We start from the raw sequence: 24,133 nt of genomic DNA, 5'->3' as shown, positions 1-24,133 counted from the left end.
TAATCTCAGCCAAACCGATTTACTCAGGAACAAATAAAATACTAAAAAAAGCCAAACAATAACATTGTTAAGTTATCTAAGTGACTTATATATCATGTTTAACCTGAGTAGCGAAAGACGGCGGTGGGTTTGAAAACGATTTGCCGGGAGTCCGGTGTTCTCCCGGCTAGCAATGGAGCTAGTGGGTAACAGACGTCTCCGAAAATGTCGGAGCGCTTTTGAAAATATGTGGTGTCTTGATAAACTGAGCAGGTATTTGAGGTTTACACAGCTACATTCTTGCCTGAAAATATGTTAAAAGTTTATTTTGTGACCCAGAAAGAATAATAAGAGTAATATAAAACTAACTAGCTGCCGCCATTGTTGGAAACTGAGCTGGGCTGCGCTATGAATTCTGGGATACAGTTTCTTCTTCTTCGGGGTTTAACGGCAGCTGGCATCCTTGAACATGCAGTGCTGCCATCTTCTGTTTCAGTCCGTTATTACACTCTTAAATCCTGCTACTTATTCCTGCATCTTTTGTAATCTTACAAAGCTTCAAACGACGCGTCGACTATTAAATCAGTCGTCGACGATTTTGATAGTCGACGTAATCGTGACTAGTCGACTAATCGTGGCAGCCCTATTCTGAACACACTTTAACTATATTTAAGGAGGTAATTCCTTCACTGTTATCTTTTCTTTAAGTTAAATTCAATTTTTATTTATAAAGCACCAAATCATAACAGTTACCTCAAGGTGCTTTACATTGCAAGGTAAAGAACCTACAATAATACAGAGAAAACAGGAAACCCAACAATCAGATGACCTTTTAACAGGGAGAAACCTCCATCAGAATGATGCTTAGGGAGAGGCTATCTGCTGCAACCATTTGGGTGTGAAGCGAGGAAGACAGCACATTACAATCCATGTGCCAACACAGTACCAAGCAGCTACTGAAATCTTTGCTCTCACCAAGGTGGAATAGTTTCTTAATCGTGTTAGATCCTCTTTGGGTATGACTGTAGATGCTGTCTTCCCTTAAAAAGAAAGCAAGAAATCAGAGATGTTTGACTCCCTGGTATAACTCACAAATGTGCACAAAACAGATGGAGTAGAGGCAATGGCATTGCACTAATTTAGAAAATCTTCATTTGGACTCACAAATATATAAATATATAATATAAATAACCCCTCTGAGAAAAACAGGAACACCCCAGGTTTCTTTTCAGCACTTCAGCCAGGCTGATAAATAGTTGGAGCTCTGCTGAGCCAAGAAATTTTCTCACAAACTAAATTTACCCATTAGGGGAAAATTACTCACAACTCCCTCACAGATGTATCATTAAGTATAGCAACTTTTTAACAGCTGATATTTACTTAGACTCTTTCTCTCCTATTAATCTTTCTGAGTTAACTTCAATAATTTATTTTTCTAAAAGATCAGTGTGCCTCCTTGACCCTATTTCAATCAGACTGTTGAAATAAGTCTCACCATTCATTAGTGCTTCAATTTTAAATCTGATCCATCTATCGTTATTAACAGAAGACACACTAGAGTCTCTTAAGAGGGGAGTAATTAAGCCATTACTTGAAAAGACCTTACTTGATCTGTATTAGATAACTATAGTGATTTCTGACCTTTGTTTTATTTCAAAAAATGTTGAACAAGTAGTTATTAGTTTATTTTAAGTTTCACTCAAGTTTCACTCATCTTATGGTGTTGAACAGTGTGCTCATCCCCGTGTTTGTTCTTAGTGCAGCATTCAAAACTGATGACCAATATCTTACTACAGTGTGATTTGAATCATATCTGTCTGATAGATTCCAGTTTGTGTCTTCTTCATGCAGAAAAGTCAGTAATCGAGTTCTACAGAGTTCTGTGCTGGAACCAATTCTATTTATATTATACATGCTTCCACAGCATAATGTTATTAGAAAACACTGCATACCTTTTCTTTGAAATCCAGATGATACCCATCTTAAATTTCCTAGTCCTTAATTCAGGCAAAACATATCCAGTCCAAACATCCTGGACATTGAACATGAAACATGGTGTCTAACCAGATATGTAGTTTAGAGGGCATTACTTTGGCATCCAGTAACACTGATGAATCTTGGAATAATTTCTGGTCAAATATGTCCTTTAGCATGCACATTAAACAAATATGCCTGACTACAGACATATTGCATCATTCAATTTCAGCATCACTCTAAGACAAAATATTTGTCTTTTTTTTAGCAATAGTGTGCAAAAACTGGTAAATGCATTTATAACTTCCAGCATGGACAATTGTAATTTATTTTTGTCAGGGCACTCAAAAAGCTCCCTGAAAAGTCTTCACTTGATCATCTTGATTAACTCACCTCAGTGGAATTTGCAAAGTGGCTTTAACTGACACTGTAGTCTCTATTGGCAAATTCTATTATCCTCTTTTGAGAGAAAGCAGAAAGGGAACAAGAGGAGCATAAATGGAACGGAGTGGAACCCGTACACCTATGTGAGCTCTCTTGATACTCCACATCAGGTGAGTGTGTCACTGTGTGTCAGTGAGGCATTCTATCCTTAACAGCTTTCCCAGGTGCAATTCAATAATGTCCCCAAACCCAGCAAAGTGAATCCATGCACAGTTTATTACTGTCGCCTTCCAGCATCTTGGGAGGAAGCTTGAAGTCAATTATATCTTTTGTTCTTTATGTTGAGTGCTGTATTAAGTGTCTCTGTCAAGCATGTCAAATTGATACAATGAAAAAAAGTGTGGCTGGGATTTTGCCCTCTTCTTATTCTCACATCTCAGTAGTAGTCCCAGTGTGCTTGTACTCTTGAGAGGCACACACAAAAGTACAGAACATGAAAATTCTGACGGATGAGTGATAAAGAGTAGGCACCAAACAAAGCATTAATCACCAAATTCTGTAGCATCCTATGAAAAATGTTAAATCAAGAACTGGTCTTGGTCAAGAATTGGTGCTACAGAGTGCTACAAGAAACATGAGAATAAGACAGACTTGCCATATTTACAAGTGCAGGTTTTGGCACATTGTATTAGAATTTGGCCTGTCACGCCCGATCAGGATCTGTCTTCATTCCTGCTGTTGCCAAAATCCACCCTTTCATTTTTGTCTACATATCCAATTTAGGGTCACAGGGCTAGCAATGAAAGGTGGAGAGGTGGGATACATCCTGGAAAGGTTGCAAGTTTGCTGCAGACAACTATTCACAACTATTCACACTCATATTCACTCCAATAGTTGGAAATGAGCTTCTCTTTTTTTAGCAAAACAAATAGATTTTTTTTCTTTACAATTTTTGTTGCTGTGTATCGCATTTAAATGAAGCACAAATCAGTAGACTTAGGTGAATTATAGTTATAGTATACAACTGCAATGATCCATCAGCCCTTGTAATCAATATATTCCTTCTTCCCTTTTAAGGTGGCAGGCACACAGTTGGTGAAAATACTGAACATGGCCACAGCTGTTGACTTGTCACATTATCTCCAAATGACCCTCTTCAATCTCTCTCTCTCTGTGTGATCTTTCACAGGGGATCTGGTGTCAGATGATGAATACTTGGAAATCCCATCTATATCCAGACAGAAAGCAGGAACGTATGAATGCACAGCTGTCAATGATATTGACACAGACGTGCAGACTGTAGACATCACCGTCAACTGTGAGTCGGCTGCTAAATGTTTCAAAAATTCACACAAACGGTACTAAATTGTGCCACTTTTAATGGGACAATGTTGGATGGGTGATCATAGAAAAAATACAGTCTATTCTTGTGAACTGTGTGGATTTTTGTTTCACTATTTCAGTACCTATCAGACTGACATTGATCAAAATTCTGTAATATCTAATATATCCATCTTCTTCCATTTTTGATTCAGGGTTGAGCTGTCATAAATCAAGGGGCAGGGTACACCCTAGACAGTTCACAAATATGTTGCAAGGCTAGAATGTCTGTCTGTCTCTATGTGTTCATAGAGACAGACAGACATTCTAGCAACTTACAATCCAGTTTCTTCAGCACATTCCTTTTCTGTCCAATTTTAGTTATTGGTGACATTGATTCTTTATGATAATGTTTTGTTTGGTTTTGTGATGTCATGTGCACATCGCTTCTACTTTTTTCACCACAATACCTGTATTCTGATGTGTTGTTGGGTCCAGCAGTCATCAAGGACTAATATAGAATAATTTGTATCACTTTCCTGCTGATTTGGATGGAAGAATATAAAAAAAAGATTTATCCGATACAGCAGCATTAGATAAATAGTAGTATCAGTAATAATCTATTTGAATTTTTCAAATTACCAGTATTTGTTTGAAACTATATTTGACCATTTAACATTTTTACATTTATATTTTCCTTTTCTCGTTCTAGTTTTTTCTCTCTCACCTCCTCGATTTCTACTCTCCTCCTCATCTCCATTTCATCTTCTTCCTCCTCACCTGAAGCCTCACTCCTAAACTGAAGAATATGAAATTGTTTATTTATTTTTGACATTTTCCCAGTTGGTTTATCATGAGCGTATCAGGCATGTGACCCTCCTGTCTCCATACAGCTGACAAACAACATGTTATAAGCTAACATTACCCCAGATAATTTTAGAAACTAGTATCTTAAATCTCTTTAAGTGCTTTCTCTTTGATAAAAAGTTTTAATACATTGTCACATCACATTTATTTTTTAAGTGTGAGGATACGCTCATTAGATCCACTTAAAACACATTTTCAGTAACAGAGGCAAAAACAGAAAAATATGAATATCATTAACAATTTACCTGTATGACAGAGTATTAGCGACACAATAAAAAAAGTACACAATAAGTTTCCGATACGGCATCCGTGGTAGTTTGCCTTCTTGAAACATCAACTGTAATCTCCATATTTTGATTTTTTTTCTTGAAAAAGTATTTCAGCTTTTTTGCTTGTTACCCATCTTGACCCAGATACTCAGACACATACCCAGATACTTGGATCATAAAATTACAGACCCCTGGGCAGAAATGTTTTCTGGGCCCTAGCCGACTTGTTTTGAGGATAAGATTTCTTTCTGCAATAATCAGACATATTGATAGTACACAGAATAGTTTGAAATGCAAAGGCTGTATCTTTGAGAAAAAAGTTATAAACACAACACAACTTTACTAATGTCATGGGTTGCTCTGAGGATCCACTCGCAGGACTCCGGAGTTGTGTTTTAAAAGAGACTGTTTATTTACAAGATCTTCACCAAGTGTATTTACAGACAGTGCGAGGATAGTGCTATATACAAGATGTGAGAGGCAGGGTTCCAGGGCTCCAGGGAAAACAGGGGAATCACACACGCGCTCACTACAACCTCTCTCTCCGCTAGTGACCAGTCACTCCTTCCACACTCCACACAGGGAAACATGGGGACGGGTCCGGGGAATCTAGAACACAGAGACACATGTTAACTTTCTGAGACGGAGGCACGGGAAACTTGGGCTCGACATGTACTGACTAGAGTCTTCACAACAATCCAGTGTTGAACAGCTGACCTCCTCCCTCTAAAATACCAGTTGGTCTGATGAGGCCCAGGTGTTCCCAATCCAGGAAGGCGTGGGCCGAGGGCGTGAACCCACCATGATTTCAGCCCTGGCAAAACAGGAGAGAGAGGGAGAGAGGGGGAGAGAGAGATAGAAAAGGAGAGCCAGGAGTGGGGAGATTATGATCAGTGCCTTGCCGATCCCGCAGGTCGTGACAGCTAAATCCTCTAAAGTAACTTACATTAAATTAAAAAGGATGAAAATACTGTTTAATTAAAGTTTTTGCATGCACACCTGTTATCATCTTACTCCCTCATTCTCTCTCTCTGTCTGTCTGTTTTCCTTATGATCTTCTCATCTTTTACCTCCTTTCAACAATTCTTGCCATTGCCACAGTCTTGCTCCCAGATGAATGTTGAAGAAATAACAGAAATATTTCCTGTAAACTTGCTTTTTGGGTTATGAGGAAAGCCTGGCTTCTTCATTTAGAGCCATTCAAACCTTTGGGTCATAGATTTACCTTAATTGTGAGCTGCTAACCACAAGATTAGCTTGCATGGCAGTGGCATCTACTAGCTAGTTGACTTAGGGAGAGATCACAATGTAGATGAAAAAGGGAGAGATAGAATCTAGACTACTGTATTTAAATAAAGACTACTGTATTTGGCCAATTTTTATAATAAAAAATATCATATCTACTTTTTGATAATTTGTGGTTTAAGATTGCATGCCCATAATGCCCACCGGACAATCTGGCCCAGAAAATACTGATAAGCATCCAAACTTTTGTAGGGCTTCAGATCTCGTATAATTGATTTGCTGGTGATAACATAATTATATAAATCATGTAGAGGGACAGTGCCAGATTTGCACAGCATCAGTAAACACACTGAAGAAGTTCAGTAAACATCCATCTTTAGCCCCAGTTTGCCCAATTTATGCACATTATGAGCAATATGCTCCCCATGAATGTGTTTTATTTCCTCTGAGACAGTATATATACTTTTGTTTACTATACTATAGTTGCCATAGTTTGCTTCAGCTACATAATGTATAATGTTACTTCACGTGTCATGATAAATTACATGTCTGCACACCTCAAAACTTTCTCTAATCATAAAAGCTTTTCCATCTGCAGAACAACTACCCAGAACTACTGATTTGGTTGGAGTTTTTTTATGATCACATTATGATTTCTGACTCGGTTATAAGTTGAAGCCTGTGACCTTTATCTACAGGATTTTATTTATTATTACTACTACTACATGATTGGCTGACTGGGGTTAGGGTTAGGGTTAGAGGTATGTGTTCTGGAAGTATGCGCTATTTTAAATGAAAGATACGTTCAAATTAGAACTACTTTGTTATTAAATTAACCTATATCTAATAATAGTCTAATGCATGTAGCATGGTTAATTTACCTTTTTCTGTTTAATTGTGGGTAAATTAGCTGATTTTCAGGAAATTAATCTGCAACCTTAATCATTGGTTCATTTGTCAAACCTAAATACCAAATGCTATATAAATCATTAGCACTTAGTAATAATGATTGATGTTGCTTTTTGGCCTATTTGACAAAAAACTGATTTTGTGGCATTGAATTATACTTTATTATCACAAGTGGCATTTTCATTGTTTTCCTTTATTTTTGCAGTACAAGTTATTATTCATATTGTCTGTGTGTAGTTATCATTTTTAGTTACCACAGAGAGCCCTGAAATCAAAGCAAGTTTGAAAGGCCCATGAGCAGTAGCTGACTACTTGGGCACAGTTGCCTATATTTTGGACATACAGCTAACAACTATTATTTATATTATAATATCTCTATGATATAGAGGTAAGAAATTGATCATTAAAACCTGAACAGTTATTTTCTTCACATCATACTCTAACACTATGCAGTTTCAACACTGTACTAAGTATTATGTATAATTTGAATGATATTATCTGTTCACTTGTAGTTGTGGCATAGAGTCAAGACAGGAAAATGCCATGACCTCTGTCTCCTGCTTATCAATGCTTGTGCTGCCGTTTACTCCCACACACAACATCCCTGTGTGTTTCTGTCTGGTTGTAGATGCTCCAGCTGTGTCAGAGGGCAGAGATGTTGGAGTGACACTGGGCCAGAGAGGAGTGCTGGAGTGTGAGGCTGATGCAGTGCCTGAGGCAGATTTTGAATGGTACAAAGATAACAGAAGGTAATTGGTCTTACATTTGCATTTTAAATAGGCAAATTAAAGGTATGTGAATATGTGCGTGTGCCTTTGTGTGTGTGTGTGTGTGTGTGTGTGTGTGTGTGTGTGTGTGTGTGTGTGTGTGTGTGTGTGTGTGTGTGCACACAAGTTACTGATGGTTAATGATTTGCTGTGAAATTTATAGTCCCAATACTATCTAAACTGATTTTTTTTTTAAAAAGTGTGGGAAAAAAAAGTCAAAAAGAAAACATGAATGATATGATTTGATATTTTTCACTCATTTAGGATCTTTAATGACTTTGATGGTATGGAGATTGTCAGTACTGGATTAGGATCAAAGCTGACCTTCTTTAATGTGTCTGATGGAGATTATGGCAACTACACCTGTGTTGCCATCAACACACTTGGGAGTTCAAATACAAGCTTCCTTCTGTTTGGTAAGTACATTTATGATACTTGACAACAGGAACTATAACTAAGATTGTGTAATATGTTAGATTTGTACAAACGTTGTTGTATGCAGTCATTTTATTTTGATGTTTAGTTGCTGCATTCGACCGTGTCCCTAGGGGTGTCCTGTGAGAGGTGCTACGGGAGGATGGGGTGTCTAGTCCATTGCTACGGGCCATTCGATCCCTATACAACCATTGCAAGAGCTTGGTTCACATTGCCGGCAATAAGTCGGATTCGTTCCCGGTGGGTAATGGGCTCTGCCAGGGCTGGCCTTTGTCACCGATTCTGTTCATAATTTTTATGGACAGGATTTCTAGGCGCAGCCAAGTGGCGGAGGGCTTTCACTTAGGTGGCCTCAGAATCTCATCTCTGCTTTTCGCAGATGATGTGGTTCTGTTGGCTTCATCGGGTGATGGCCTCCAGCTCGCACTGGAATGAGGATTAGCACATCCAAATCTGAGGCCATGGTTCTCAGCCGGAAAAGGGTGGAGTGCCCACTCCGGGTCGGGGATTAGTTCCTGCCCCAAGTGGAGGAGTTCAAGTATCTTGGGGTCTTGTTCGCGATTGATGGGAGAAGGGAGCCGGAGATCGACAGGGGGATTACTGATGCGGACGCTGCACCGGTCCGTCGTGGAGAAGAGAGAGCTGAGTGTAAAAACGAAGCTCTCAATTTACCGGTCGATCTACATCCTTACCCTCACCTATGGCCACAAGCTGTGGGTACTGACCAAAAGAACAAATGAGCTTCGTCCGAAGGTTGGCTGGCCTCTCCTTTAGAGATAAGGTGAGAAGTTCAGCCATCCGGGAGGGGCTCAGAGTAGAGCCGCTGCTCCTCCAAATCGAAAGGAGCCAGCTGAGGTGGTTCGGGCATCTGACAAGGATGCCTCCTGGGCGCCTCCTGGGTGAGGTGTTCCAGGTATGTCCCACCGGGAGGAGGCCCCGGGGCAGACCCAGGACATGCTGGAGAGATTATATCTCTCGGCTGGCCTGGGAATGCCTTGGTGTTCCCCCGGATAAGCTAGAGGAGGTGGCTGGGGAGAGGGAGGTCTGGGTTCTCTGCTTAGGCTGCTGCCCCTGCGACCCAGCCCCGGATAAAGCGGAAGAAGATGGATGGATGGATGGATAGTTGCTGCTAATCAGGTCACTCTTGCAGTGGTCCTCATTATCACTAAGCTGGGTCTTTAATCACTGTCACATGTAGTGACCAGAATTGCACTCTACAGCCCAAGATGGTACTTGTTGTGCTGCTGTGGAGCCTCTCAAACCAGAACCTGCAGCCAGTGGAGAATTTTTTATGTACTGTACATTGAGCTCACCAAGGCTGCAAAGCAGAATAAGTCACCGAATACAGTCCAAGACGGTTTCATTAACCAAGTACTACCCTGGGTGCATGTCTTTAACTTCACTATCTCCACTGTTCTGTCCTCTGTGAAGTTATAAATCTCACCAGAAAAATTTGAGAAGTGGAGAGTTGCATCTTATTTTGAAAATGTATTGGATTCACTGTGCTGTTCCTGTGTCTGACATCATGTTCTCTTCATCTGCTCTGCTTATTTAATATGGCTTCCATCAAAAATAAGGCCAAAATATAGTCAGTGAGTGAATAGCCACTTCTGGGACTAGACTGATAAACGTTTGGTTGGCATGTTTAAGTCTATTTTTTGGCTAAAGTTCTAATTTGTATAATTTGTTAGATCCCAGGTTAGGCTTTGTTTGTTTGTTTTGTCATGATAATATATGTGTAATATTATACAGCAAATTAAGGGGACTGCTGAGCATACACCCTCGTGTGCACAATCATGGCTTATTTGTGTGTGTGGCTCCTGAGTTCTCTGCTCACACACAAGGAAAATAATTAGAATAGAATAGAATAATCCTTTAATTGTCCCACAAGGGGAAATTTGGTTGTAACAGCAGCCAAAAAGACACATATACAAACAAACAGTACACTGGACACGGAACAGAAACATACACAATTTTTCTTACATATTTACATTAAGGACAGTGGTTACTATATACAGAGAGTACTGTACAGTTATTAAATTAAATAAAAATAACTACAGGTAAGAGGCAAACCAGGTTGTAGTGCGAATTGCGTGGTAATAAATACCTGTGCTATACATATAAGTCTATAGAACTCTTGGAAATCAGTTAAGCCTGTGTCAAGCCTGTGTGAGCTTTAAATACACTGTTCTCATGTAAGCATTAAAATTCTTTCTGAAATCATACTGCCATGTCTGAATAAAGCCTTAAAAATTATTTATATGACAGACGGCCATTCAAATAATAATAAAAAAAACCCCTTACACATCTGATGGAAGGTCCTTGTTACATATTGCATTGTTAAAGGGTCTTTATTTGGAGAGTGCACAGATGTTTGCTGTTCTTAAAATTTTGATAAAATTACTTTATTTGTGGTACTTAAGACAAAGCATTTTGCCTTTAGGGCCCCACCGTTGCTTTTATGCGTTGCTGCTGTTTTGTCAGTTGAACTACCTGAAACTGATATCATTATGTTGCTTTTCTGTTTCTGACACGTTGCTCTGTTCAATTTGTTTCCCTGGTGTAGTGGTAATTGAACCCACTAGCTCAACACTTTTGCAAGGTTAGTATTCAACACCAGCATGAACGTCAGCTGTCGAGGATCAATAGTATTAATTGCATGCTGGAGCCTGTGGAACATTGCCATTTTCACAATTGTAAGTTAGGCTGCATTAGAATTTCAGAGACGATGAGTCTCTGCTACATTTGAAAAAAAGTGAAATCATTTGTCTTGGCTTTTTGAACCAGTCAAAATTGCACTTTAACCCTCTGTGGTTTTATTGAATTGACATGTTAGAGTTCTTGTGTGGTATGCAGGATCTCTGAGGACGGTGAGCAGCAAAGGAAAGTGACATATGCAAATCTGTGAAAATGGTCAATGAAGTCTGTTTCATTAACTGTGTTTCATCTTTTTCTTCTCAAACCTAACTGCCTCTCTGTGTGACATCGGCTTCATTTTGATTCTTTGCATGTGCTTTTCCTAATGTAAGTATTTATCATGTTTGTTTGTTCTTCTGTGATCCATTGTACCAATATTTGCTGCATTTCAACTGTACATGCTACAGAAGAAAACCAAACAAAATTGCAAATTTCTTGTGTGAATCTGTGCACATTTTGAGGTCCAGCACTTTAACGTGTGAAACTGCAGAGATAAACACCACACCTACTTTGCCATTTGATTTGTCCTTGTGACTGCAACCAGCAGTCCATTCACATAACAGAATTGTATTAATGACTTTGATTTGGACTATGACTATGAGTGATTTTCATTATTCTAATTATCAGTAGAGAGGATTAGGAATAATCCACTGTGGAAGGATAATTGGATACATGCCCCCAAAGGAAACTTGTGGAAAGCCAAGGGAAACGAGTAGTCATTGTTTTACCAATTTCAATGTAAAAATGATCCAAAATCCTTTTATAATACACTCATTTAGAACTTGCCTCATCCCCAAAAAGGGCATGATGAAAATATTACATGCTTTTATTCATAGAATGCATCATGCAATACTTTGGTAATTTTAGCAATGTGTTAAAAATATCAGTGCTGGAATACTGCATTTCAATTTGAATAAGTGTTTTAAATCACTTCTCAATCCTAAGAATGTCCTTGAAAAAACAACCTTGCTGAGCACGGTTCATTTTTATCCTACTAAACCTTTGAGCAGTTCATGTCATCTTGAAGAGTTTTCCTTTAAATATAGTTTTTTGACAGTGTTGTTACTTCCTCACTGAGATTACTTCCTTACTCTGCTTCTCTTTGTTCATCTTTCACTATCATCCAAACTTCATAACACTATTCACTGTTATGTGCTAAATAAATCAGATCCAAAGATGAATGATGATGATTAATTTACAGTTGCTACTTACAACAAATACAGGAAAAGAATGCATCGTAAGTGATGTTCAAAAACAAATTACAAACACAGTTTAACAAAAAAACAAACTGTAATAGAAACCTGAGGTACTTTAAAGTAGGATCCATGGCATATATCACTTGCTTTAACTTAAAACTTCAGCCAGCACGACTTTTTAACACCAGCAAGATGGACATTTTGACCCTCTGGCATTTTCAAAATCCTGTAACTCTATTAACCCTTTAAGGCCGGTCAGAGCGGGCACGTTCTGTTTTGCGTAACTATTTTTAAATCCCTGTAGAACCGGAACCGCGTAAGCTAGCGCAATAATTTTTTTTGCATATGAAACCTGACCTGAAAATTGTATAAAAAGCGCTTGCAGGAACAAAAACATAAAATAAAACTATGAAGACACTCAAAATAAATTTCCTGTTGTTGTAAACTATTTTTTGCAACTTTTTTGTATTTAAAGTTTTCAGGGATAAGCCTCTTAAATTTAAAGTAGAAATATATGTAAAAACAAAACAAAAACGATTTTCTATTTTTTTGTAGTTTATTGCACTTTTTTTCAATTAATGCAGTTACTATGGACTTAATGCATACATATTATTAAAATATGGGCTATAACAGTTGTATTGATGTATAGATACTTGAAATGCTCCCAAAAATGGCACTGCAGCATGTAAAAATATAAAGTAAGCTCTGGCGGACTTGGTTCTATGGCAGGTCTTAAAGGGTTAAAATAAAACCTGATCGTCTCAAATTTCATGACTTTTTTTTAAAAAAAAAAGGGGATTATTTATCAAATTTGGAATTTTGGAATGTTTGAGATCAAAAGAAAAACAAAATGTCCACTTTTACCTAGAACCCACCTTTGACTGTTATAACATCAGCCAAAAGCTAGTTATATGTGACTGATAAATAAATATATAGGTGACTGTAGTTAGATTAAAAAAAACAAAAAGAATGATTACTACAGGCTGAGTATGGGATTTTGAGCAGAAGCAGGGGGAGTGCGTAACCGAAAGCATGGAGAAGTGACAGGTTGCTTTCTCTTCTGAGCAGCATAGGAATTCATACCTAACGTGAACAGAGTCTAGACTGTGGAGAACTAATCCAAACAAATGAATAGTGAAATCCAGAGCACATCAGTAAAACAGGTTTTAGACCTGACCCGGACAGCTGGGGAGGTGAAGCTGCAGATTGAGAATTGGGGAGCAGTGTGAACACTGAATGGGAGGCTGCACTTTGGTGATTTTGAGGCAGATGTAAAAATGGACGCGATGATCAACTTGGACATTACTACTTTTACAATAATAATTTAAAATGCTTTTTTCTCCCCTTTTGTGTAGCCTGCGTTGAGATCAATTTTAAAATGTAAACAATCAACTGAGGGGTCAAAATCACTCCTCCTGGCAGTTACAGTGTTAATTACTGTGTTCCCAGATTCTCGCTATGCAAATATCCTGCATTTCTTTTTCCTAACTCTAAACCTTAAAAAATCTTATGTTTTGTGGCGAAACAAAAGAAGGTATAGATAATACAGTTAGTCACTTTTTCAGGCTCTTGGTTTAAGTCATTGTTAACTTTATCAGTATTAAAACATAATTGTTGCCATACAGTCTGTGGGTGTGCATTGTCAAACAACAAAGCACATTCTCAATTTCCGTCAACTGAATGTGTACTGAATTTTTGCTGATATATTAACCATTGACATTTTGTTTCTTGTTATGAATGCAAAACTGTTTGCAAGATAACCCAGGGGAACATACCATCAAAGACACAACCAGGTGTCCCTAAAATTGAACTCTAATATATTGTAGCAAAAACTTCTGCATCAAAATTGCAGTACTGTGACCTTTAAATTCTGTCTTCATGCCATCTTATTAAGATGACATACAAACCATAATAATTGTTACAGGTCTTATTACTCTTTAAGTTGTTGTTTAAAAAAAACACAAATATGTTTGTAATGCTGGATTGTTCACAGACGGGAGGTTTTACTTACTTCAAGTACTGACACACCAAAAGAAGAAAACTCCTTAGTGGTGAAACTTACCCAGATGTTTTTCCTCATTCTATCTCCTGTTAGGACCGAGAGCAGTTCAGGATGGCAGCGGCGGTGCACTGAGTGTGCACTCACACAACTGTCTCCTCTTCATTATAATTCTGTCCTTCCTGCTTAGATTTTGAAGATAAATTGAGTTGAACTCCAGTGTTTTGTGTGTGTGTGTACCTGCGTGTGTGTGTGTATGCGTGTGAGTGTGTGTAGGTGTGTGTGCGTGTGTGTGTATGTGTGTGCGTGGGAGTGTGTGTGTGTGCGTTTTTGTTTTTTCCAACTGAAACCATAAACTGATGCAAATTAAGTGCATGATTTAATCTGCACTGCATTGATGTTGACCCGCTAAACAAGTATGTCATTGAGGGTCTTTTTTTTTAAGATTTCAAGGATGTAACAAATGTTTCACCTTTTAATTGAATTTTGTTGGATATTTTTCTCTTTGAATCATATTATTCTGGATTTTCTCTTTTTACCTGTGATTCTAAAAAAAAGATTTTTAAAATGGTGTCTCTTATTTTTAAAAAGTGTCTCTTAATCAAATGGATTTGTCTTGAATTTAACCACACTGAATATTCATGTCTATTCCAGGAAACAGCAAATTTACAGCAAATATAAGAAGTGAATTCTAAATACCTCAAAATTAAACTGAAAGAGTCAAACACAAGGTTGCCCTGAGGCTGAAAACCTGGTATTATCATATTTTAATGTATAATAATTATCCTTTTGTCTGGTTGTTGAAAGCAGAATTGTAGTATTTTTGTTTCCACCATTATAGTGATATATTTGCACTTGTGCTATGCTAATCTTTTTAATTATATTTTTTCAATTATGTGTAGTTTTAAATATTTTTAAGAACGGGAAATATGAACTTGTAATTATTTGGGACAAACCCCTTACTTTCATCTCTTTGTCATTTTTTGTTCTTTACTGGTACTGGTTGTATACAAAAATGTTGTCAAGATTATTATAATTATGTTAGACTTTAATATTTACAGATGGAGGGAATGTTAGCTACATTTGTATGGAGTGGACATCTGACTTAAATAATGCAGACCTATTAATGCTATTGATATTTGTTTAATATCATACCATGTATACATGCTCTAGAAATTGTTCCTGTTTATGTTCTAAACCAGCACTGGAGGGTTACAGAACAGTCGTTTTGAGTAGATTAACACAAAATAAACTCTTTCTGCATGTATTTAGACACAAATGACCCAAAGACTATATTTCATAAACTTCCTGTTTTTCAAATCACCAAACAAAGACCCTGATTTTTAAGTATTGTCTTCTCATTAACTTCAGAGTAAACTAGAGGTCTTCATGGGTACAAAAATGTCTGTCTGTGCAAAAATGTACCACAGTGAATTAAAGTGGATTTGCCTATTTTTTTTAATATTGACCCAGAAATAATATAGAAATAACACCTGGGTTAAAAAAAGGTCAGAAAAAATAGGTCAGAAATAAAGACTATATGTAAAACGTGGCATAACTGCAAATGAGCATTTATGCCACTGTGACATAATTGCTCATTTGCAGTCTTAAGAGTTCCTTTTTCATTGACAACCTGAGGAAATTATTCACTACCATACAATAGTAACTAGAAGCATACATTGTTTCATCATTATCTGTAAATTAAACTATAATGCACAAAGTGAAGATCATATTAGACTGAAGCTGTATTGAAAGTAGGAACTGAGACCATAAACTTATAAGAAAAGGGTTGAATTAGCAAACATTTTGCAGTAAAGACTTTCAGACTTCTGTTGATTTGGACTTTATAAATTAAGCAATTATTCTTAGCCTATTAGAATGAAAGCAGATTTAAGGTACTTTTGCTGCCACTTCACGATTTAGACTTATAGGCTAAGACCCATCTTTAGTATTTTGTCCATTATCCAGTCCTATACAGATCTACTGACATGGGTAGACTCATGAAGACCTTTAGAGTAAATGTGTTGTCTTTTGACACGAGTAAAATACAAAATCATTGATACTCTTAAACCAAAATGTACAGTATAGGAGTCAGATTGTGAGATGTTGGTCAGAAGATTTAATAATTTTAGACTTTACTGTAGAGTATGCAAGCCAACTGCAATAACTGAGACTGATTAAAGGTCTCAGCAAATAGGCCACAACAGTTCTTATCACCTGATATATAACTTGCATTAACAGAAAAGACAGAATATATGAGAAAACCTGAAAATCATATGTTTCAATATGGACAAACATCAGTGCAGGCAGAGTGTCACAGGCAGCAAACAATCAGCAGACCTCCTTTACCATATTTCATTGTGAGCATGAGAATTTTATGCAACAATCTGTAACCTCTCACAAAATGACAGGAAGAATTAAAGCTGGTAATTTCTCTCTTTCATATCTCTCAATTTGAAAAGAGATTTGTACCAATTGGCAGACTGTACTTAACATGGGTATGCTTTTTTGTTATTTAGTGACAATAACAAAAAATGTACATCTGGTGTTGAACTACTGGCTTTTGTAATGAAAGGGATTGTTTTAAGACATTGTGCATCCCTTGCAAAATGCTGTTTGTTTTTACTGTCAGTTTCTATCAGAGTTTTGCAATTGAAGGTTTCCATTAACACTGCAACAAACAAAAACAGTGAATTAAAACAAATTACTATGTCTGTTTAATGATGGGAGATGTTGCCTTTCTTATCTTCTGAACGTTCATCACACCTAAAAGGAGGAAAGGGTACACAAAAGCAATGACCTCTGTTCTTTTAATATACATGTTTTGCCCCCTTTCTCAGTCTTTTCCCTCTGGCTTGTGTCAGCACCACTGAGGCCCTAGTCCATCATCCACATTCCCCTACCTCTATCTTTAGTATTTTAGTATTTATTTATTTATTGTCATTGTCAAGAACAATGAAATTGCGTTTGGGGCTTCCATACATTCCATTTCTTTTCTTTCCATGGTTTTTGGGGATAACAACCTTTTCACTCCTTGGTGTGAAAAGAAGAGCCAACATCCAAATCAGAGAGGCATGAAACGGGTCGTTTTAGAAACTGATCAGGATAATCACGACCTGAATCTGACAGGCTAATCATTGTTTGTTTTCACATATCAGAGAGAGGGAGGGACAGAGCGAGACTGCAGAACATTATTTATCTCTAGCACTCCAATGTTTGGAAATGACATGGTAATTATTCCATCCTGGGTTGAAAGAAGGCACTACCAATCACACGTCTATCCTGCACAGTCATTTTATGACAAGATTCACCACATTTAAGATGGACTCACATCACCTCATAGGGAAGTTTTTGCAGTGATCCATTCAATACTACCTATAAGCAAATGTTTATCATCTAGCCAGATTTTTTAATAGCGCAGCAATAAACACCTGAAAGTCTTATTTCGATTTTCCAGTACATTTGCTGCTGAGTACTTGCTCACACTTAGTAGCACATGTACAGTTTGATCACTATCTCACAAGGTAATCGAAACTGTGAGAATTAAAAATACGACTTTAGAACTCTACAAATTTTTTATATCAAATACACCTGTTCATGAACTTGCAGTAAGATCTCTCACCATGGATAAAATTTTGCAAATTGCTTAACACTGAGCTAAGAATGTGATAAAAATCTTGATGCATTCTTAATCATCCAGGTAAAAAAAATCCCCAAACGTTGATTCTGTTCATGTGGACGTAACGCTTTCAGTGGGAGAAATGTTTTGTCACTCATCCAAGTGACTTCTTCAGTCTCAGCTGACCCCACCTTCTTCAAATCAAACAAAATTGATGGCAAACATTTATGCTGGTTTGTGCTTCTAAAATGTTAGTTTGTAATGCTTTTGTAAGAACATTAATGAAAGTTTCAAGGTCAAAAGCCCGTATTTACCTTTTCTAATAAAAAACATCCCTATGTTGTTCTGATTAATTTGTATTTTGTTAATGCATAGTCTATTTTAACTATTACGGTGAACCTATTTTTTTTTTACTTTTGAAACTGTGATCATGATAAAAATATCATGGTTTATGTTTCACAATGTTTTCACAATAAAGAAAGGTGCTGGGTGACCTTGGATGACCTCTAGGAACTTTTATTAATATATTTGAAATTATTAAATTATTATTTATTAACAACCAGAGACCAAAGACTATTCTTCAATGACAACTGATCAGTGGCCATCAGTACCATTCATAGAGAGTTGGGAAATGGCTGCAATCACAGCATTGTAAGATAGCGAAAGATGTACCCTTAGGCTCCTTCCTCAATTCAGAGATGGTCTTTCCCTTTTCACGTAAATGGCCTCCTTCACTCCCCACTCAAACTAGCACTCCTCCCTGTCCAGGATGTGTACCGGTACAGCTTCATCCTACAGGTTAGTGGAAAGAGTATGCACCAGCCTGTAGGATTATATAGACTGCAAAGTCTTGGCCTGATGAGTTACCTCTTGTTGTGCCATCTACTTTGCCAGAGGTTGTTTGGTTTCCCCGATGTATAAATCATGGCAATTCTTCTGGCACTTAGCAGCGTACACTACATTACTCTGTTTGTATCTGGTGATTTGATCCTTGGGGTAGACCAGTTTTTGGCGCATTTACTCAAGGCCATCTTGATATGATGTTTTTCTGCTTCCTTGGCTGCTGTATCTGTGGGGATGGTGTTCACTCTATGTTGTACCATCCTGATCACAACCAGTTTTTGCTTTAGTGGATGATGAGAGTTAAACCTTGAATACTGATCCATATGCGTAGGTAGACGGTACACATCAACTTTTAAATGACCCCCATCACTGATGAAAATCTTACAGTTTAAGAAGGCTAGTCTGTCATTTTTCATATCCTCCCTGGTGAACTTGATGTGTTTGTCTACCGAGTTAATGTGATCAGTGAATTGTGGTACATCCTGAGATTGTCATCCACATACCTGAGCCAATGACTTGGTGGTTTTCCTTACCTGGATGCATCAAGACATTTTAACCCACTTTGGCAAAGACTGCCTAAAGCTACTACATGAGTACGAGAAAACAGCAAGTAAGATAGCTGACTCCAGGATCCACCTGAGATTCAGCCTCAGATGCAGACAAAACAGGATTACTCCTAAAATTCTGCCAATGAGATCATAAGTTCAAGGCCTCCAAGAAACAAAAATCCCCCAGAAGGCACAGAACACAACATTTTGGGAACGATAAGTATCATCCATGATCAGAGGATGACATAGAGAAGAGTCAATGCCTGTCAGATCATTGTTGAAAATCCAACTGGATTATATTTTCTAAAGCTTTCGTGTTGGTCTGAGATGTACAAAGCTAAGAGTAAAAGGTAATTTTAATTTCATTGTTTTCAAATCCCTGTTGTTCCAAACACAGAAAAGGGAAAAGCATGTGGAGAAAACCTATGCATGCTGCCTCTTTACAGGCTTATTTTGGATTTTTTTAAGCCTTTTGTATTACCTAGTGCCAGTGTTCTTGATCCGATATGGACATTGTCAGCCTCAAGGTTAGACAAGCTGGCTTGCAGAGCAGTTAAATAAAGACAGTCAAATTGCATGTTGCGAGGCAGTGTAATGATTTGTGCCACACAACACAGCTAATTTCCCATTTAATGCACATTTAGTTGAAAAACCAAAACAAAATCTTTCTTTGTCCTCATGTTGTCCAGTTGGTCTTAACTAGGTTCACTTTAATTCAAATTCTGTTGTAATTAAACTTTTAATGTTTCCCTTTAATGTGACTACTATGGTTCAAGGGTTTGTGCTAAAATAGAAATTGCATGTGTTTTGGATAACCTTCCAGCTAACCTTAATGCAGGCGTATTTATATTCATCTTTGCAGACTATTTTGATTGTTCAAGTCTTTGAACAGCTTCATGATGTTTCTGTCTGCAGGTTTCTGTTTTGGAATAACAACATTTTGATTGTTTCCTGTAATACAGCCACAGGCAGCACTGGCTAACAGTGACAAATCATAGCTACATTAGCTTGATACTTAATTAATTTTCAATTCTTGGACATTCAAAGGAACTACACTAGTTTGAAATACATCTGAATTTTCCTTTAAGTAAGAAGTCTGACCTTGTGTGATGATTACAGTGTTTTGCTAAATGTCATTTTTTTATAAATAAAATAGAATTAAATTGAAATTTAATTTAAGAAATCATTCCCTTTAGTAATTAAAAGTCAAAAACTGATTGTGAAAGACTGCACTATTACATTTAGTTTTTAGAAAATAATTTAAATATTTTTTTTGTCTTGTCACTCTTTGCCCTTTATCTTTTCTTTCCCCTCACCCCAAACCAGCCATTGCAGATGGCCACCCTTCCCTAGGCCTGGTTCTGTCAGAGGTTTCTTTCGTTAAAACTGAGTTTTTCCATCCCACTTTCTAGAAGTGCTTACACTTAGGGGGTTGGCAGATTATTGAGATTTTCCCTTTAATGTTGTAGGATCTTTACTCTACAATATACAGTATAAAGCACCTTGAGATGATTGTGGTAGTTTTTGTGCTTTGGCGCTATGTAAATGGAAATAAACTGAAACGAGTTGAATTAAAATTGATTCTTTTTCCACATGCTATGCACTTTCAGCAACTGCACATAATATGCATCTCTTTCAGGCAAACTCAACACAACAGGAGCTGACATACCTATTTAAATTGGAAATAAGCAACCACAGTAACAATTAATCTCTCAGACAAATTGAAGGCAGGCATATTGCATTTTTTTTGTGTCTGCACTATGTTAGAGCAATGGCTCCCAATTCCCACCAAGCATGACTTTAAAAAAAATTATATGCAAGTCCTAATCAAGCCAAACCCATGACAAAATCCAGGCGAATGAGCAGAGGATCTTAGAAATACATATTTCTGATCCTGCACCAGCATTCATTTATGAAAACGCACTGAGAAGTGCTGGATACACATAATTTTTTTCTTTCTGTGAGCCAATTTTGAATCACAGCCCACTAAGATTTGTATTTTGGAAGCATTGCATGTTCATGTTTATATGACCAATTACAAACATCTGTCTCAACTGCCCGGAGATTATCTTAGCAGATTCATGACATTGTCTCACAATATGTTGGGATTCATTTTTGGATTATTTACATGACTAAAATTCTACCCTACACTGAAAAAAGGCCATGTTTGATTTACTTGATTCAATAGTGGACATTGGCTGCACACAAATGTTTTGCTTTGGCAGAAACTTAAACAACTGAGTTAAATCAACACAACTTTTCATATTCAATAAAACTGTGCATTTTGTGTTCATAAAACACGATTGAAACATGTTTAGATGAAGTAAATTGAGCTCTTGGAATATTTTAATCCTTCGCACTTTTGTCATTTTATTTCAACACTATTCAATAACTTTTACCCCAATACTACTTGGTCACTTACAGTAAATACTACTTGAAGGTAGTTGTATAGAGTTGTTGGTCATATGTATTTTATTGATGAAAAATGTGTGCTCATATTTAAGGCTGACAGTAATAAAATGTTGTCTCTTAATATTTTGTGATTTCTTGTCTTTATTTAGTGTTAATGGGTTGTTCAGAGTAAATAGTGATAGGAAGAAATCAAATTGCTGGCATGCTGCACCGCCAATAGACTAGTGATGGGATTTCCGGTTCAGCTCACTAAAAAGAACCGGCTCTTCGGGTTGTTTTGTTGCTTTAATTAATTTATTATTAACAATAATATAAAATTATGCACAAAAGGAATTACTAATGTAAAAAACAGTGGTTTTATTTATATAGGTTTATATATAAGTATTTACGGTGGCCCCTAGAGACAAAGCACGTACAAACTCCAAAGCAAGTACAAACTCCAAAACACTTTTCTAGCATGAACTGAACTTCCAAAACAGAGCTACCTAGATCACTTACATTACACAATTGAAAGCAAATGTGTATTGTTTGTGTATTTATACACAAGCACTCATATATATTCAAATAATTTTTAAAAAAACTTTAACATTTACCTGTTATTACCACACACCAAATCCGTTTGTTGGTACTTGCTGGCTTGTGTAGCCACTAGGTAACAAAAGGTCAACACTGCACCTAGCATCCTGGGGTCCGTTCTTCGTACCTCGCTAAGTAAGTTAGCTGGATTTGATTGTTGACGATTTCGCGTGATCTTGGATCGTTCGGTTCTCCGAAGCTCATCCGGGACTTGCTGTCATAGCAACAGATCCGTAAGCGTAAACCTGCTTGGGAGCAAGATTGATAAGGAGAGTTTTCAGAATTCAGCGTATATTGCGGGATAGACAGGATCCTTTAGCTCAGTGTGACAGTGTGCTCATAGAGAGATATCGATTTTCCTGTGAGGGTATTATTTACTTAACCAACTTGTTGGATCCCTATGTTAAGAGTTCCACTCACCGTAGTCGGGCATTAACAACTGCACAAACTGTGTGCATTGCCTTGCATTTCTTTGCGAGTGGCACGTTTCTGTACGCTGTTGGAGATGCAGAGAACATTGGCAAAAGTGCTGTCTGCCGTTCCATTCGCAAAGTATACCTGGCACTCAAGCATTTCCTGGGTGTGTTTGTCAAAAGGTTGTCAAACAGGGATTTTTTTTTCTATTGCAGGTACATTAAATTCGATAATGAATGTGATGCAATCATGACCTATGTCTGTAACTATAGCTCGATTGTCAGCACACCGATGGTGTGTGACTCTATGTGCCATATCACAAATGTGGAAGCTAAATGGCCCGGATCAGTGCATGACTCAGGAATTTTCAGAGTCAGGGTTATGCACATTATTTGAGTGTGGTAAGAAAAAGAGACTTATTTTGATATTTCATACTTATTTTGGGCCTAACATAACAGCATTTCTCCATTACACAGGGGCCTACGATGGGATTCTCCTTGGAGACAGGGGTTATGCATGCAGGCAGTACTTCATGACACCGTTCCCTGACCCCAACCCTGGGCCACAAACCCGCTACAATGCAGCTCTAGCCAGGACAAGGGCACGCATTGAAATGACCTTTGGGCAAATAAAGGGAAGATTTCAGTGTCTGAAAAGTCTGAGGGTTGCACCTGACAGGGCATGTGACATTATTGTTGCATGTGCCGTACTGCACAACATTGCCACCATCAGAAAGGAGAGGACTCCTGTGGTGGAGGTGCAGCCTGATGATGACCTCCAGCCAGTGCACTTGGACCAACCTAGTGGCAGAGCTGCACGGGACAGAATTGTGCAACACAATTTCGAATATTAAAAACATGAAAAAACATATTTTTCATTGAAATTTATTTCAGCATCCTTTTCTGTCTCATCAAAAAAAAGCCAGTCATCATTTGCCAGGAAAAAAAATCATATATACTGTATCACGCAAGGTCATCAATAGTGCTCTGTATGAAAGTGTATTTTTACTTACTCTGAAGTTCCTTTTGAAGGAACTCGATTTCTAGTTGAACTTTTTGCCTCATTAGAGCTTGAAGTTCGATTTCACCTAGAAGCTTTTGTTTCTTTGGCTCAGTATACTCCATTTTTTGCTGGAGACTTCTCTTATAGAGCAAACGAATGTCACCCTGTTTCAACTGTAGAGACAACATTTAACGGTCAATACATGTCATATAGGAAGTAAAATTAATTACAAGACTGCCCACCTCTGTATCAGGCCTCTCTGCCGGCCTCTTTGCCTGCAAATCATACTGCAGTCAGAAACACATAGAAGTACACAAGTAGATACAAATTCAGGCCAAATTATGCATGCACTTACAGGGACTTCCTCCAAACCACAGTCATCTAACAGGGTTGCTTCACTGTCCTGTGCAATGGAAACAAAATGGTGTTACAAAGGGATGTGGTACAGCCTATTGGTCTAAATAAAAAAAAAAAAGATTTTTATATACACAAATATACATATATATATATCCCAACTTACTGTGCATGCTTCAGTCACCCCTTGCATTGGAACAGGTAAAAGGGATGGAGTGTTATGTAAAACTACACACTAAAAAACCCACGATGTCAATAAATGTCAAAGTACAAAAAGCATTTTAATTAAGGCAACAACCAAATATTTTACATTGTACAAATAGA

General features: G+C 37.5%; 1 protein-coding gene across 4 annotated transcripts in view; it reads left to right on the top strand.

Moving 5' to 3' along the window:
- The window catches only part of ntm (neurotrimin), a 158,781-nt gene extending 135,475 nt beyond the window's left edge, over positions 1 to 23,306 (top strand). The window contains exons 4-8 of one of the 4 annotated variants that reach the window (XM_085363360.1): positions 3,527 to 3,655; positions 7,576 to 7,696; positions 7,979 to 8,130; positions 10,716 to 10,751; positions 14,138 to 14,238. In XM_085363360.1, coding sequence (XP_085219486.1) covers positions 3,527 to 3,655; positions 7,576 to 7,696; positions 7,979 to 8,130; positions 10,716 to 10,751; positions 14,138 to 14,238 — 539 coding nt within the window. Of the gene's footprint in view, positions 1 to 3,526; positions 3,656 to 7,575; positions 7,697 to 7,978; positions 8,131 to 10,715; positions 10,752 to 14,137; positions 14,239 to 22,929 lie in introns of those variants that run through there. The other 3 variants (XM_085363359.1, XM_085363362.1, XM_085363361.1) reach the window with 3 other exon arrangements.
- Positions 23,307 to 24,133: the final 827 nt, after the last annotated feature.

The sequence above is a fragment of the Diplotaxodon limnothrissa genome, linkage group LG10, assembly GCF_057381915.1.
Source record: "Diplotaxodon limnothrissa isolate DT_005_m linkage group LG10, D_limnothrissa_male_GT1.1, whole genome shotgun sequence".
Taxonomy (NCBI): domain Eukaryota; kingdom Metazoa; phylum Chordata; class Actinopteri; order Cichliformes; family Cichlidae; genus Diplotaxodon; species Diplotaxodon limnothrissa.
Note: the sequence above shows the minus strand (reverse complement) of the source record. Positions and strands in the feature narration are given on the sequence as shown.